We start from the raw sequence: 14,139 nt of genomic DNA, 5'->3' as shown, positions 1-14,139 counted from the left end.
ATGTCTTAAAAAATTAACTTTTACTCATTTATAATATTCTACTTTGATTAATATAAAGTGTTTGAAGCTTTTGTCTCTCTTTTTTTTCTAGGGATGTCTCATTTTTTAATGTCATGTTTCATAACATGTTTTTTAAGAAATGAACAAAATTGAGTTTTTATTTAAATACTTCGAAGTGTTAATTTGTATGATTTATAGGGGGTATAAGAACCTGTTGTAGGGTTACGAATTATAGTTTTCAAAATTAATTCTTTTAGGACATACGCTTAGACAGAGATGTGAGCCCCTTTAAATCTCTTCTTCTTATTTTTGAAGAATGTTGCTCACACTTGACTCAATGCTAAGAAACATTAGTAATTTATCAATATAACCTTATCGACAGAAACTGCTGATGAATTTTAACCAATGACAGTTAATTATCGATGGATATTTACGTCTTTTTCAGGTATGTTTTAGCCTTGTTTGAAGTGTAAACAACAATTTTCCTTTTTTTTTTGGTAGTTTTTTTGTCTTAATTAATGTTAAGCCCGACTCATGTTTGGCATGTATATGATAAAATGTTCGTTGCACTTTTGCTATCATATTTGCTTTTTATCTTAAAAAAAACTTTGAAAATTATCTATAAATTTTTTAAAAACACAAAAAATACCATCCAAAACAATTTATGCATATGTGAAAGGCTAAAAGGGCGCCTGTCTCCTGAGAGATTACTTGGTTGAGAGTATCTCTCTTCAACCTTGAGATACTCGGTTAGAGACCCGACACTAAAGAAAGGCCAAAAGAGCAACAATCTCCTAAAATTCAGTAATGATAACTGGACACAGTACAGACACCAGGGCTAATTTTGACATTTCAATATTAAAAAAAGGGGGTAATTTTGTAAATCCCAATGTATCATCAGTCTTTCTCCCTTCCCAGCGTCTTCTCTTCTCTCTCAGACCACCCACCCACTTCTCGCTATTCTCTTTTCTCCCTCGTTGCTGAAACGACAAACCACCGTCGCACCGTTGTACTCTGATCTTCTCGCCGCCACCATCACGCCATTCTCACCACCGTCGTAACACCGCTATCACAACCACCTCATCACACCGTCCCCACCACCATCTTCTCTAGATCCTTCATCATCACCACCACCACATCGTCTGTAACCGCCGTTTCAAGAACATATTTGTGTGGCAACAATGTTTGCAAGGTCGATCTTGTTTTCAATCAAAGACGGAAGTTGTCGAAGAAACAAGTTTATGGTGATTCATCGATGTCGTCAACCGTCGTCGCCAGTCATCTCATTGATGGAGACGGCGTTGAGGTGATCGGAATGGGTGGATTTTGTTTATATATGCCATTGTTGAAGACAAAAATGCTTGTTTTGACTGAGAAATGAGAGTGAGATCACAGTGGATTTTCAGGAACTGAAGGGAAAGAAAGAAAAAAAGAAAAAAAAATTTGTGTATTAATGAACAGTGTATATGTATATGGTGTCTGTATTGTGTTAAGAAATATGTGTTCAGATATCATTTCAGCCCAAAATTACACTACTACATCAGTTTCTATTTCTAACTTCCGCTTTTTTTTCTTCTATTTTTTGTTGAATTCTAACTTCCACTTATACAATTTTTATATAGGGTATTACGACTTGAATAAATCAAATATGCTAATATAACTTTAATTTATCATAGTATTAATTATTAAAATAAAATAAACTACTTGAAAAAAAAACTAATTAAAATATATTTTTACTAGCCTTGATGATTTGAATATCAATTATTTCTTTCAAATTAAAACAAGAGGTAAAAATAAATAGATTGATTGATCTATGATTTATAGTGGTCTACAAGTGGAGACTAGGGCCAGCCCAAGTCATAGGCTGGGGGTGTGGCAGTCTAGAACTTATGCTCATATGGGACCAAAAAAAAAAGTTATATGAGGGGCTGAATGTTGAAATAATTGTTTTCATCGGGAGGGGTGTATAGCATAAATCGCAAGAAGGCCCCTTTTAATTTTACAACTCAACATTATTTCATTTTTACAGCTCAACGCTTTCACTTTTACACCCCCAACATTGGCTAAATCGCTAAACTTATAATTAAAACGTAAAACGCAAAAGCAACACGTAAAAATAAAAATCTATACTCCTTTTCTGAGACTAAATTTGTTTTTATTTTGAGGATATTTTTGTGTTTAATTTTTTTTCTTTTGTTATTCTTTTTTATCAATACTCTATAGGATAAAGTGTATTTGACACAGTGTTTTGGGGTGTCAGCATAGTTGGGTTTCTAAACATCGTATTATGGTATGATTGTGGCTTGGAGCGGCAACAGAGCTGGGATGTTAACTGTCATGATTAATGCATGTCTCATCTGTCATTTTATAAAAAAAAAAATGATATAATTAATAAAGGGGTTTTTTTCTCGAACTTGGCTTAAGGCTTGTAAAATGTTAGGGATGGGATGGCAGAGACATAAGTGATATATACCCTCCCATCACAAATATAAGGAAATGAATCAACTCTTTTAAAATGACATTATTTATTTATTTTAATAAATGAAAAGATCTTTTTTTTGGAGAAGCTAAAATGGTATATAAACTTAAAAAAAAGAATCTTTCCTAGTAGCACAAGGTGTTCAAAAGTATTTACAAAAAAATCTGTACAAATGAATGAAAAGATCTTAATTCTCTACTACTTTATCGTTCATCCACTATTTGTCATAGTCACTGTGTTGGGTTAAGATATATCTATTTTTTATTCTCTCCATTTTTTTTCCAATGTTATTTTGGGGTGTTGAATGTTCCCTCCATCGTTTATGTTGGACCAAGGAGGATATCAACTCTATTGATGTAGTTATAGATGAGTGAAGGAGGTAGACTTTAAGATGGTCCATATTTGGCCGGTAGAGTTACGTACATTAAATGAGTGTTGATTCTATTAATATTATTATTAGGTCGAGATCTTTACTTTTTCTTTCTTTCTTTCATATAAGTCAATAAATACACCAACACTACGCTAGTACACTTCACTTCATTCACACAAAGAATAATAGCAGCAGAGATCGATGGCGAAATCACCCGAAACCGAACTCCCACTCAAAGCTTTTGGTTGGGCTGCTAGAGACACTTCTGGCACCCTCTCTCCCTTTCATTTCTCCAGAAGGTTCTTTTCTTTTTCTTTTCATCTCAGTCTTTTATAATTTTTTACGTGATTAATTTTTATTTTTCATTTTTGTAGGGAAAATGGCGATGATGATGTAAGTGTCAAAATTCTATATTGTGGAGTTTGTCATTCTGATCTACACACTCTCAAGAACGATTGGGGTTTCACTACTTACCCTGTTGTTCCTGGGTATGTATTTTTTCTTTCTTTCTTTCTTTTGCAGTCTGAAATAAAGTGCATAGTATCATGCAATCTGATATTTTTTATTTTTTATTTTAATTATTATTAGATTCTACTTTGTTTATTGCCGTCTTTCTGTTGAATTGAATAAAAAAATAATCCCAATTCTTTTTACCCCCCAAATTAGAGGTGGAGGTTGTTTTAAACTTAAAATATAATATATGATCTGACATCATGAATTATATATTGTTACTTTTTCACTAAAACACGCTCTGCTTGATGATTATGTCATACATAGTTCTCTATTAGAATTCTTAATTCACTTTATTTACCTTTGGAATTATGTGTATGTTTCGATTGTATTATTTGAGTTTATCTACTTGCATAAGTTTTGTGAGATTATTTGAAAGAACTTATGAGAACACCTTATGATAATTCTTTAAGCTTTTTTTAACTTCTTTTCGTATCTTCTTTGATATAGCTTATAAAAACAACTTATATCATATACAAAAACATTTTAACATTATTTTTTCTCTGCCTATAAAAATAGCTTATGCAAGCTTATACATAAGCGCTTATCATGATAAGTGCATGTACTTCAAGCTTCAAATAAGTTGTTTATCCAAACAATCCCTTACGAACAGATAATTAAATAAACCTATTATATGAATAACCACCTACCTGTCTTTAATCATGTTTAACACGCATTGGCACTACATCACCTTAAAAAACAGAATTTGAATCCTCAAAAGTGAATGGTTGCAAAGGATATCTATCATTGATGAATAAGTTAATCAATGAGTGTGTTGAAATATTAAATTGTTTATTCTTTTTCATTAATGGTTTATGGTACTTAAGTTTCTTTTTCATTAATCCTAGTAAACTATTGGCCCATGTAACCTCAAAATTACATAATGTGTCTGTGTTACGAATGAAGTCTAGGTGTGTTACAATTTACAAATAATAATTATTCAAGTGCACTGCAAAGACTGAAAATAAGGAGGATATCTATGCGATTTTTGATGGAAATGATGCAATATTCCCGATCTAGAAGCGGAAACTTTCACTGCAGTTTTCTATTTTTGGTGGAAATGATGCAATATTTGATTGTTAAATTAGTTGGTTTCTCATCCTTGACTATTGATTAATAGTTTATGCGTTCATGGCTTTGTGCAATAGCCAATATTGGACATTACTTGCTTATAAGTTATATGATGGTAAAATCAGGACATCTTTGGGATTAACTTGCATTGACTTTTGTGGTTGTGTTTTGCAGGCATGAAATTGTTGGCGTTGTGACAAAAGTTGGAATCAATGTGAAAAAATTCAGAGTGGGTGATAACGTTGGTGTTGGTGTAATTGTCGAGTCTTGTCAGACTTGTGAGAATTGCAATCAAGATTTGGAGCAGTACTGTCCTAAACTTGTATTTACCTATAACTCTCCTTATAAAGGGACACGAACCCATGGTGGCTATTCTGATTTTGTGGTTGTTCACCAGCGGTATGTAGTTCAGTTTCCTGACAACTTACCTCTTGACGCTGGTGCTCCACTTCTGTGTGCCGGGATCACCGTGTATAGCCCGATGAAATATTATGGTATGACTGAGCCAGGCAAACATTTGGGAGTGGCAGGGCTTGGTGGGTTAGGCCATGTTGCAATCAAATTCGGTAAAGCATTCGGGCTGAAGGTTACTGTTATTAGTACCTCTCCAAACAAGGAAACCGAGGCCATTGACAAACTTGGTGCTGATTCTTTCCTTGTTTCCAAAGACCCTGAAAAAATGAAGGTAAGATACCACACCATTAACTTTAAAACCAACCTGTTTCATCTATAGGTTATGCTCTCAGCTGTTTTACTCTTATTTCGTGATACAGTTTTATATAGGAGTTACTATGGATAATGATGTTCAACTCTTGGCATATGATTTGATTGATTTCTCGTGGTGATAAATGATATATGCTTTGCTTGTTATAATTTACTGTTACTATTTTACGACATACTCTTGTACTTAGTATTGACTGTTTATAAGCTATATTAACATAATGTAAAAGTTATGATAAAACAATTGAGTTACTAGCAAAACCTTACTGCCAATGAGAAATGAGAAAGAATACTGCAGGAGAGAGTGGTTTCACAATGACATAATATTCTGTCAGGAAACAAAGCATGAATAAAATAAAATAAAATGGCTGTCTGAAACAAGATGTTGCAATTGGCTTTGCGGCAGAAAATCTTAGCCATGATATGCATCTCATCGCGATTTCTTCTTGTCAGACGGATCAAAGTGATGAGCTGCACTATCAACTGTAATATAGGAATCTTTGTTCTGCTTCTCCATGGTGATTGGTAGTGAAGCTGTTGGGTACGAACCATAGTTTACTGATAAATGGGGGCAGGTCGTTCGAGCTGGCGAGTATATAAACAAAATTAATTCTTGTAAACCTGAGTTTGAATAATAGAAAGGCACTGCAGTCTGCAGCAACTCTGCAGTCACAGATGTAGGCAAAATTGGTTGAACTCCATAATCAAATCATGTGTTCTCTGTTTGCGTTTTTTGTATTTGTTTTCTTTTGGACCAGATTGTTGTAACAAAAACAATGGATTTGATTGGTTAATATCTGCTTGTAATGCATTTGTGTTTAAATACAATTTTATGCAGGCTGCTATGGGAACCATGGACTACATCATAGACACAATATCTGCTGCTCATTCCCTGATGCCACTGCTTGGTCTACTGAAGTTGAATGGGAAACTGGTCACTGTAGGGTTGCCTAGCAAGCCCCTTGAGCTCTCTGTCTTTCCATTAGTTGCAGGTAAACTATCAATAGTTCTCTGTCAATTCTTTAATGCCATAATATGTGAATTTGAATTGATGTTTGAAACCAAGAACGAGTCTGCTACTTCCAAATCTGAACTGAATGAAATATTTATACATGCTCATCTATTCTTGAAACTTTCAACTACTCTACATTTCATTATTATGATACATAAATTTTGACCAATGAAATATCCAAATTTTCACATGTCTAATGTCTTGTCTGCAGGACGGAAGCTTATAGGAGGGAGTAACTTTGGAGGGCTGAAGGAGACTCAGGAGATGCTCGATTTCTGCGGCAAGCACAACATAACTGCAGATATTGAGTTGATTAGGATGGACGAAATCAACACGGCCATGGAAAGGCTTCACAAAGCTGATGTGAAATATCGGTTTGTGATTGATGTGGCCAACTCCTTGTCAAGTTTGTAGAGGCCAATTTGATTCTTCAACATGTGTGTGGAGCCTCAACTTTGGATTTCTCATTTTCCTGAGAAAAGCTAAGATCTGTATAAGATATAAGATTGGCAAAAATAGAAGATGAGATTGTCGTCTATTTTATTGTCCCCCCCCCCGTAAGTTATAGATGTTTTGATTTTGGACGTGGCAAATAATGTTTATCTGTCGTTCTTCCATGCTGACTCAGAAAGTTAGAGGGATCAAAACCATAAAAACAAAATTCGTAGAGGGACCAAAACCAAAAAACAAGACAACAAATCTAAAAGAAGAAAAAATCCAGAATATTCTTCATATTCTTCCTTCTATTTCTTCTTTATCACCACCTTCCTCAACATTCATAAAAAAAATCCAACAACATCACCATCATCTAATCACTACACCACCATCAACAAAAACACCTAATTTCATCATCAAAATCATTTCAAAAACTCAACATACATTTTGAGTTGATTTTTTTGTTATTTCAATTATACACTTAAACAATTTTTATATAATAATGTATATTATTGTTGTTAATAAAGGTTGTGTTTGGTAACACAAAAAAGCTAGCTTATAGCTTGTTGGATTAGCTTATAAGCTCGTTAGATGAAAACGTGGCGTGGTTGGTAACAAGCTTTTTTCATGAACTTATAGCGTTTTTTGAAAAGCTATTTCAAGTAGCTTTTTAACTTATAGCTGGTAGCTTTTTATATTTTCTTCCAACTTTAACCCTATTAATTTGAATAATTATTTTTTTAATTAAACAACTACCCATGTTCATCTTTATAACCACCCCATTTTTTCCCTTAAAAAAATGTCACGTTGTTTTTTTTAAGGAGCACTTTATATATATATGTGTGTGTGTGTTTTTTTTTTTTTTAAGGAAATGCTTTATATTTTGCTATAACTAATCTGCCGTACACCACACAAAAAATAACTAGCCTATTTTTTTTAAAAGAAAAAAATAATTAGTCTATTGTACGTTGTAAAATTTTATATATTCTAGCTCACATTTTGTTTCCATCTTTCTCTTATTTTTGGGATTCATAAAGCAGAGATCAAAATTGTCGGTTAGTTTTTTTTTAGGATTAAAGGTCGAAGAATTTTTTTATGGAGATTAAGACCAAAAGTTTGAATATTTATAGGGACCAAAAACATATTTAACTATAATTAAAAATATTAAAAAATAAATACATTACAAAAAAATGTGTGTGTCTATATGTAGGTAACCCCTAATATGATCCCTTTTTTTCAAGGTCAAGCTGTGGTCCTCTTAATATGACCGATTATAGCAGGTAGATGTAGTATTACAACTTTATTCTTCTCTCTCCAACTCCCTCTTCCCCCTCGTGACCAAAACCCTCCTTTATATTCTTGAAAAACACATTCATGATTCTACGGTGGGAGCTAATTAAGATTATGGAGTTAGATATGGTCTTTAATCTTTGTGTCTTGGTTCTACTAATCAAAATAAGAAGTCACATAAAGCCCAAACTGAGATTGAAATTTAATCTTTATGGATCTTCAATTCTAGATTCATGTTTAGCTAGTTTTTATTTTAATTTCTTCAACAAAATAAAAACATAAAACACTTCCTTTACAACACAAATCATGAGATGAAATTTTGACTTCCATGAACAATAACACTTCATTTTGCCTTCTCGAACTCTTCACTGCACAATCAATGCAAAATTTTCATAAGATCTAACAGTATACATGTAACTTGATGTGGGAGTTGTTTTATGTGATGGTATAAAGATGTAAACTTTCGCTACTCAAAAACTCTCCTCAACATTTAAAGATGATGAAATTTTCGACTTAAATTAAACATGCATAATGAAACTTAAGAGCTCATTGCCTCCATCGCCGGCGGTATCTCCGCCATCTCTATTGCAACCTTTACCTAGACAAACAAATTGGTGCAACTTTTATATAGATTATTATTTTATTTTTTAAAAAAGCAATGGGTAACCTACTATAACCGGTCATAATAGGAGGTCCACATGTGGACCTTGTAAAAAAGGGACCATATTAGGGGCACCCCTATATGTATATTTAAAAAAAAAAAAAAAAAAAAAAAAAACATGTCCTTTTATGTCATTTTATACTTATCAGCCACTTCAACAGCTAATTTTACCAAACACATTATTTTTAATAAGCAAGCTTTTCAGCTATAAGCTATCAGCTAGCTTATAGTTTATTTTTACCAAACAGAGCCAAAAAATATAAGAATGTATCCCCGTGAGCTTAGCTCAGTTGGTAGGGATATTGCATATTTATATGCATGGGCCAGGGTTCGAACCCAGGACACCCCACTTCTCCACAATTAAATTGTGTGATTTCTAGCCACTAGACTACTTAAAGAAAAAAAAAAATGTTTGCTATAATTGTTATATTATTGTTGTCAATGAAAAATATAAATATGGTTTGTTGTGTTTATTACATTTGAAAGTTACAAATATATACACTTATAATTTTAATTTATATAAAAAATTATATTAAATATCGTTTGTAATTTACACGCAAAATTTCTATAAATTATCTTTGGTAATCTACACGCATTAACGTGATAAAAAAGCGAAAAGACAGCATGTGAGTGTCAATCTTTTGGTTAGTACAAATAAATAAGTTTTTATGTTATCTACCAAAAAAATAATAATAAATTTTTATGTTAATTTATAAATTTTCATCGACAAAAATTATATCTTTCTATTAGTTGGCTAGGTAATTTAGAAGGATAATCTTTGTTATTGAGAACCCTAACAACTTTGAGGCAGTCCGATTACAGCGTAGGTGAGCATCGCTATTTACTTTATAAAAACCATTATCAGCTTTCTTCCACTTCTGCTAAACCAAATTCAACAGACGATAGATAGAGGCAATGTAATCCATGATTTGTTTATTTTATTATTTTGAATTGGTGGAATTGCTAGTTATACTGATCAATAATCATTTATTACCTGTAGCTATGAGTGTGGAAGATCTTCCTCGGAAGGAGGTGAACGTGCTCAAGGGTCACGAAGGTGGCGTGCTTGCCGCGAGGTTCAACTCCGACGGCAATTATATCCTCAGTTGCGGTAAGGACCGTACCATACGCCTCTGGAATCCTCACCGTGGAATTCATATCAAAACCTATAAATCCCATGGCCGTGAAGTCCGCGATGTCCACGTCACCACGTATACTCACTCTCTCACCTTTACCTTCTTCATTCAAGAGTGATGGAATGAAATGTAACTGAATTTTTGTTCTGTTTTGTTTACTATTAGGGACAACTCCAAGTTATGTTCCTGTGGTGGAGATAGACAGGTTTATTATTGGGACGTTGCAACTGGACGTGTAATTAGAAAATTCCGTGGCCATGATGGTGAGGTACTTTTTATTCTCTTTTTCTTGTAGTACTTTGCTAGACAGCAACTTGTTTAGTTCTTGAGCGTTGCTATTTATTAAGAAGAATTTGAGACACAAACTGCAACAAGTCGTCCATATTCTGTGATGTGCCTGCCAGGTTTATATTGTGATATGAATTTTAATTGTTTTGAAATTAATGATGTAAAATTTAAACAAAATTGGTCCAAAACAAAAATCTACATAACCTTCTCTCTGCTTTGAGCCGTACGAGATGAAATTCTCATATATGGTTGTCAAGGGGGTCCTTTGGTTTACCTATCTCAATAAAGTCTATGATTGGTTCGAAGAATGTCTTGAGATTCAGGCGATTGCCGATGATATAACTAGTTAATATGTTCCTCCTCATGTCAATATATTTTATTGTTTATGATACTATTGGAGTGAAACAAGTAGATCTAAAGAAAAACGGGGATTGTATTATATTGGTAACTAGTAAATCCTTTCTAATTGCACATGGTTCTGGACTCCAGTGCCACCACAAGGAAACATATATAGTCTCACTACTAGGAAGTAGGACTTCAGAGAAGCGGTGAACCTTAGTGAGAGTGTAGATGAAAGACCACCGCAACACGAGCTTGCAATTCCTATGTCACAAATTCACAATCACCCTCCCTGCTTGAGTCTGGTATCGGTAGGGTTTGTGGTGTTGTGGTTGCGTGGGGGTGTTTTGGCTGGTGGCCCCTTGCTCGGCGTTTGCCTGACAGCTTGTTTCCTTGCTGGAGGGGTTGGTGTTTGTTTTTTTGGGGGCCGGTTTTTGTGGTGCCCTTATGGCGTTAGCTGTGTTTCTTTTTTCTCGTGTTTTTTGTCTTTCTCCTGTATCCCTTGCACTACTGGTGCTGGGTTTTTTGTTTGTCCTTCTCCGGTTCCATTTGTACTTTCGGGTTAATTCCCATGTTTTATCTATATATGATATATTTTGCCATTAAAAAAAAAAAAAAAAAACCTCCGTGCTTGAGTTATTCATAAATTTTAACATTATTCTTATTTCTTCTTTTGTCTTGTTTTCTTAGACCATGAAAGTGAGGATTTGTGATATTAATACAGTAGTTAATATGTGGTTTTATCTTTACTCTTTCCTCTACTGTTGTTATTGGCCTATTGCTTCTGCTTTTAACAAATGATACCACTTTTATCTTTACTCTTTCCTCCAATGTGCACATTCAACAAAAATAAAATGATCCATCTGATTTTTTTTTTCTCTCTCAAATACTAGAAACCATATTTAATCCATAGTTTCTTATGCAATGAAGGAAAAAAAATTAAAACTTAGATATTCAAGAGTTTATACTGCGTCTGCAATTGTGGTTGCCTTGATGTTGCGTAGCTGTTTTTGATGTTGTGAAAATTGCAATAAAATACGGCAAATGTAACCGCAATTGCAGTCATGCTACGGTCTTGGAGACATCAAAAACCTTGACAGCACAGGCACAATTGTGGTGGCAGATCCCTTTTTTGCGACCTTGGTCTTTAGCTCTCAATGATTGTCATCATTTTGATATATGTTGCCCAACCTTAAATCCAGAACAGGCAATAGATTTTTAGGTTCTGATAGGTAATTTGTTCTGCAGGTAAATGGTGTAAAATTCAATGAGTATTCATCAGTTGTAGTCTCAGCAGGCTATGATCAATCATTGCGTGCTTGGGACTGCAGATCCCATAGCACTGAGCCAATTCAGGTTGATTTCATCAACTCATTCCCCTTGTCTCACTTATTTCCTCATCAATTAGTTATTACATGTGATGCACCCAATTTCTCTCTGCTGGCTTATTAATCAGGAGTCGGAAACTTGTAAATGATGTGCAGATTATTGACACATTCGCAGATAGTGTGATGTCTGTTTGTTTAACAAAAACGGAAATTATCGGAGGAAGTGTTGATGGAACTGTTCGAACATTTGATATGCGTATCGGAAGGTTTGTTACTATATTTATAGAAAAACTTCAAGACTTGTATTTTTCATGATTCACGAATTTATGTTTACTAAGCTTCTCTATTTTGTTCAACAGAGAAATATCGGATAGCTTAGGGCAACCTGTCAACTGTATATCAATGTCAAATGATGGTAACTGCATCCTAGCCGGTTGCTTAGACTCTACTGTGCGTCTTCTGGATAGGTATGTTTACTACCTTTGGGGAACATTTACTATGGTTCTATATCCCTGTTAGATTCAGTCCTTTTTTGTGACAGAACCACAGGGGAACTACTACAAGAATATAAAGGACACACCAATAAGGTTAGTCTACAGATGACTTCCGGTTATAGCATTTTCAAATGTTCCTCATATATAGCATTACTTACCAATTAAGGAAGATTGCAGATGCATGCTCTCAACTATTTAAATGTAACTTTTTTTTTTTTGAACAAGCTATTTGGATGCAACTTGATATTCATTGTCATTAACATATCTGCATCTGTGGAATACTGTTTTTTGATTCCTACAATGACCAATTCCTGAAGCATGTTTTTCTTCTGTTTTAAGTAACTTCACTATATTCATTTCAAACTTTTTGACTAGAGCATTTTCTGAAATTTCATCGTTTCTATTGAATGATCCTCAGTCTTACAAATTGGATTGCTGCCTTACCAATACGGATGCTCATGTAACTGGTGGCTCTGAGGATGGCTTCGTCTATTTCTGGGATCTTGTAGATGCATCCGTTGTTTCAAAATTCAGAGCTCACACCTCAGTGGTAAAATGTTTTTTTTTACTAGTAATAATTTATTCATTCTAGAAGAAAGCTGTGGAAGGATAATACTGAAAGAAAAGAGCGTTACAGAGCTTTCTTGAACTAATACTTTAACGTGGATTTTCAATTCCGGGAACATTTTGTTTTCAATTCCCTCTTGATGGGGGATAACCGCGGATTTCACAGTATTGACTTGGTTATAAAATCATATACTTGTTTTCATTTAAATCAGTATATAATTTCTGGCAGAGTGGATGGTGTTTGAGAGCCACTTCTTTTGCATATATCAATTGATATTGAATATGAGTTCCAATATGAAAATAATCCTTTCCACAGACACTTGACAGTTGAGATAGAATGATAATTTAGTTGTAAACAAAGATCTCTCTCTTGTGTAACATCTAAGTGCATGTTCGGGTTTAAAGTGAATTTGACGAAATCACGGTGGCACCTCAATTTTGTTGAAGCTTCAAATATACTTTTGCTAAACGCAGTGGTGTACTATGAATCAGTCAAGCTAACCATCAATGCAATTAGCAGTTATTACTTATCATTGATGCAGTTTTTGTCTGCTGTGTGAACTTTGTTTTGCATTAATTAGTCTATCTTATACTTCATTTTAATATTGTAAAAGTTTAGTCTAGACAATGTCATCATTACCTAAAAGAATGAGTTATTTTGTCAGGTAACAAGTGTAAGTTATCACCCCAAGGAAAACTGCATGATAACATCATCTGTAGATGGCACTATTCGGGTATGGAAGACATAAAGAACAACATGCAAACAAGTTTCTCTGGTGTTTCCACACGTGCCATACACAGGGCAATACAAATCAGTATGGCGATAATAACATGTTCAATTTCAATTGGTGTTGGCACCACACCGTGTTACTTGAAGTGTTTAGATAGTATAATATATGTAACATTCTTGGGGAGGTTTGACTTACATGTGCATTTTATTTGGAAGATAGTAAATAATACATGGTTGGGGTCTGTTTATGATGCATGCATGCAACCCACTGATTTTCAGTCAAATCATATAACAGTTTTTGTGAACTTGAAAATTTGTGTATTGGGCCATTCACTTTATGTCTGAAGGGAGAATGAGTTATGTGTGTACTATCGATTATTGCCAATTTTACTCGGTTGATCTCATCCTGAATATTGATTTTATGTGTTCCCTGTGTCGGTTGTGGGTAACTTTACTAGTGTAATTGGTGAACAAGTGGCTGAGATTCTTTTATGTAGCTACAAATCTATCTATTGTGGGATCTTTATCCGTGATTTTTGTTTTCCAATGATCTAACACCAGCGCAAATGTTAAAAAAAGAAATAACAGACAGCGATGTTTTGCTGCTATTTATTTGTTTATATTGGCTAGTTTGGGGGTAAACTGTTTTTTTCTTTATAATTGTACTAGCACTTTTTTGGATCTACCGTATTTTTTAGCTCTATAGTGT

At 34.0% G+C, this 14,139-nt stretch overlaps 2 protein-coding genes across 3 annotated transcripts; both read left to right on the top strand.

Annotated features, from left to right (window-relative positions):
- The first annotated feature begins 2,960 nt into the window (after positions 1-2,960).
- LOC11438406 (probable mannitol dehydrogenase) lies at positions 2,961-6,777 on the top strand. The gene is made up of 5 exons (XM_024772113.2): positions 2,961-3,148; positions 3,224-3,337; positions 4,605-5,115; positions 5,989-6,142; positions 6,374-6,777. Exons 1-5 carry the CDS (start codon positions 3,051-3,053, stop codon positions 6,574-6,576), a joined length of 1,080 nt encoding a protein of 359 aa, XP_024627881.1. The 5' UTR covers positions 2,961-3,050; the 3' UTR covers positions 6,577-6,777.
- A 2,529-nt stretch (positions 6,778-9,306) lies between these two features.
- On the top strand, positions 9,307-13,934 carry LOC11426089 (WD repeat domain-containing protein 83). 2 transcript variants are annotated; one of them, XM_024771669.2, is made up of 9 exons: positions 9,307-9,375; positions 9,549-9,759; positions 9,850-9,952; positions 11,560-11,667; positions 11,796-11,905; positions 11,999-12,106; positions 12,181-12,226; positions 12,552-12,683; positions 13,366-13,934. In XM_024771669.2, the coding sequence occupies exons 2-9, from the start codon at positions 9,551-9,553 to the stop codon at positions 13,447-13,449; spliced, it is 900 nt and encodes a 299-aa protein (XP_024627437.1). In that variant the 5' UTR covers positions 9,307-9,375; positions 9,549-9,550; the 3' UTR covers positions 13,450-13,934. The 2 variants fall into 2 exon arrangements, with proteins under 2 accessions (XP_024627437.1, XP_013446856.1); XM_013591402.3 differs by having other exon boundaries at positions 9,313-9,465.
- Positions 13,935-14,139: the final 205 nt, after the last annotated feature.

Source organism: Medicago truncatula, chromosome 8 (genome assembly GCF_003473485.1).
Source record: "Medicago truncatula cultivar Jemalong A17 chromosome 8, MtrunA17r5.0-ANR, whole genome shotgun sequence".
NCBI classification, from domain to species: domain Eukaryota; kingdom Viridiplantae; phylum Streptophyta; class Magnoliopsida; order Fabales; family Fabaceae; genus Medicago; species Medicago truncatula.
This window is presented reverse-complemented; position numbering and strand designations above follow the sequence as displayed.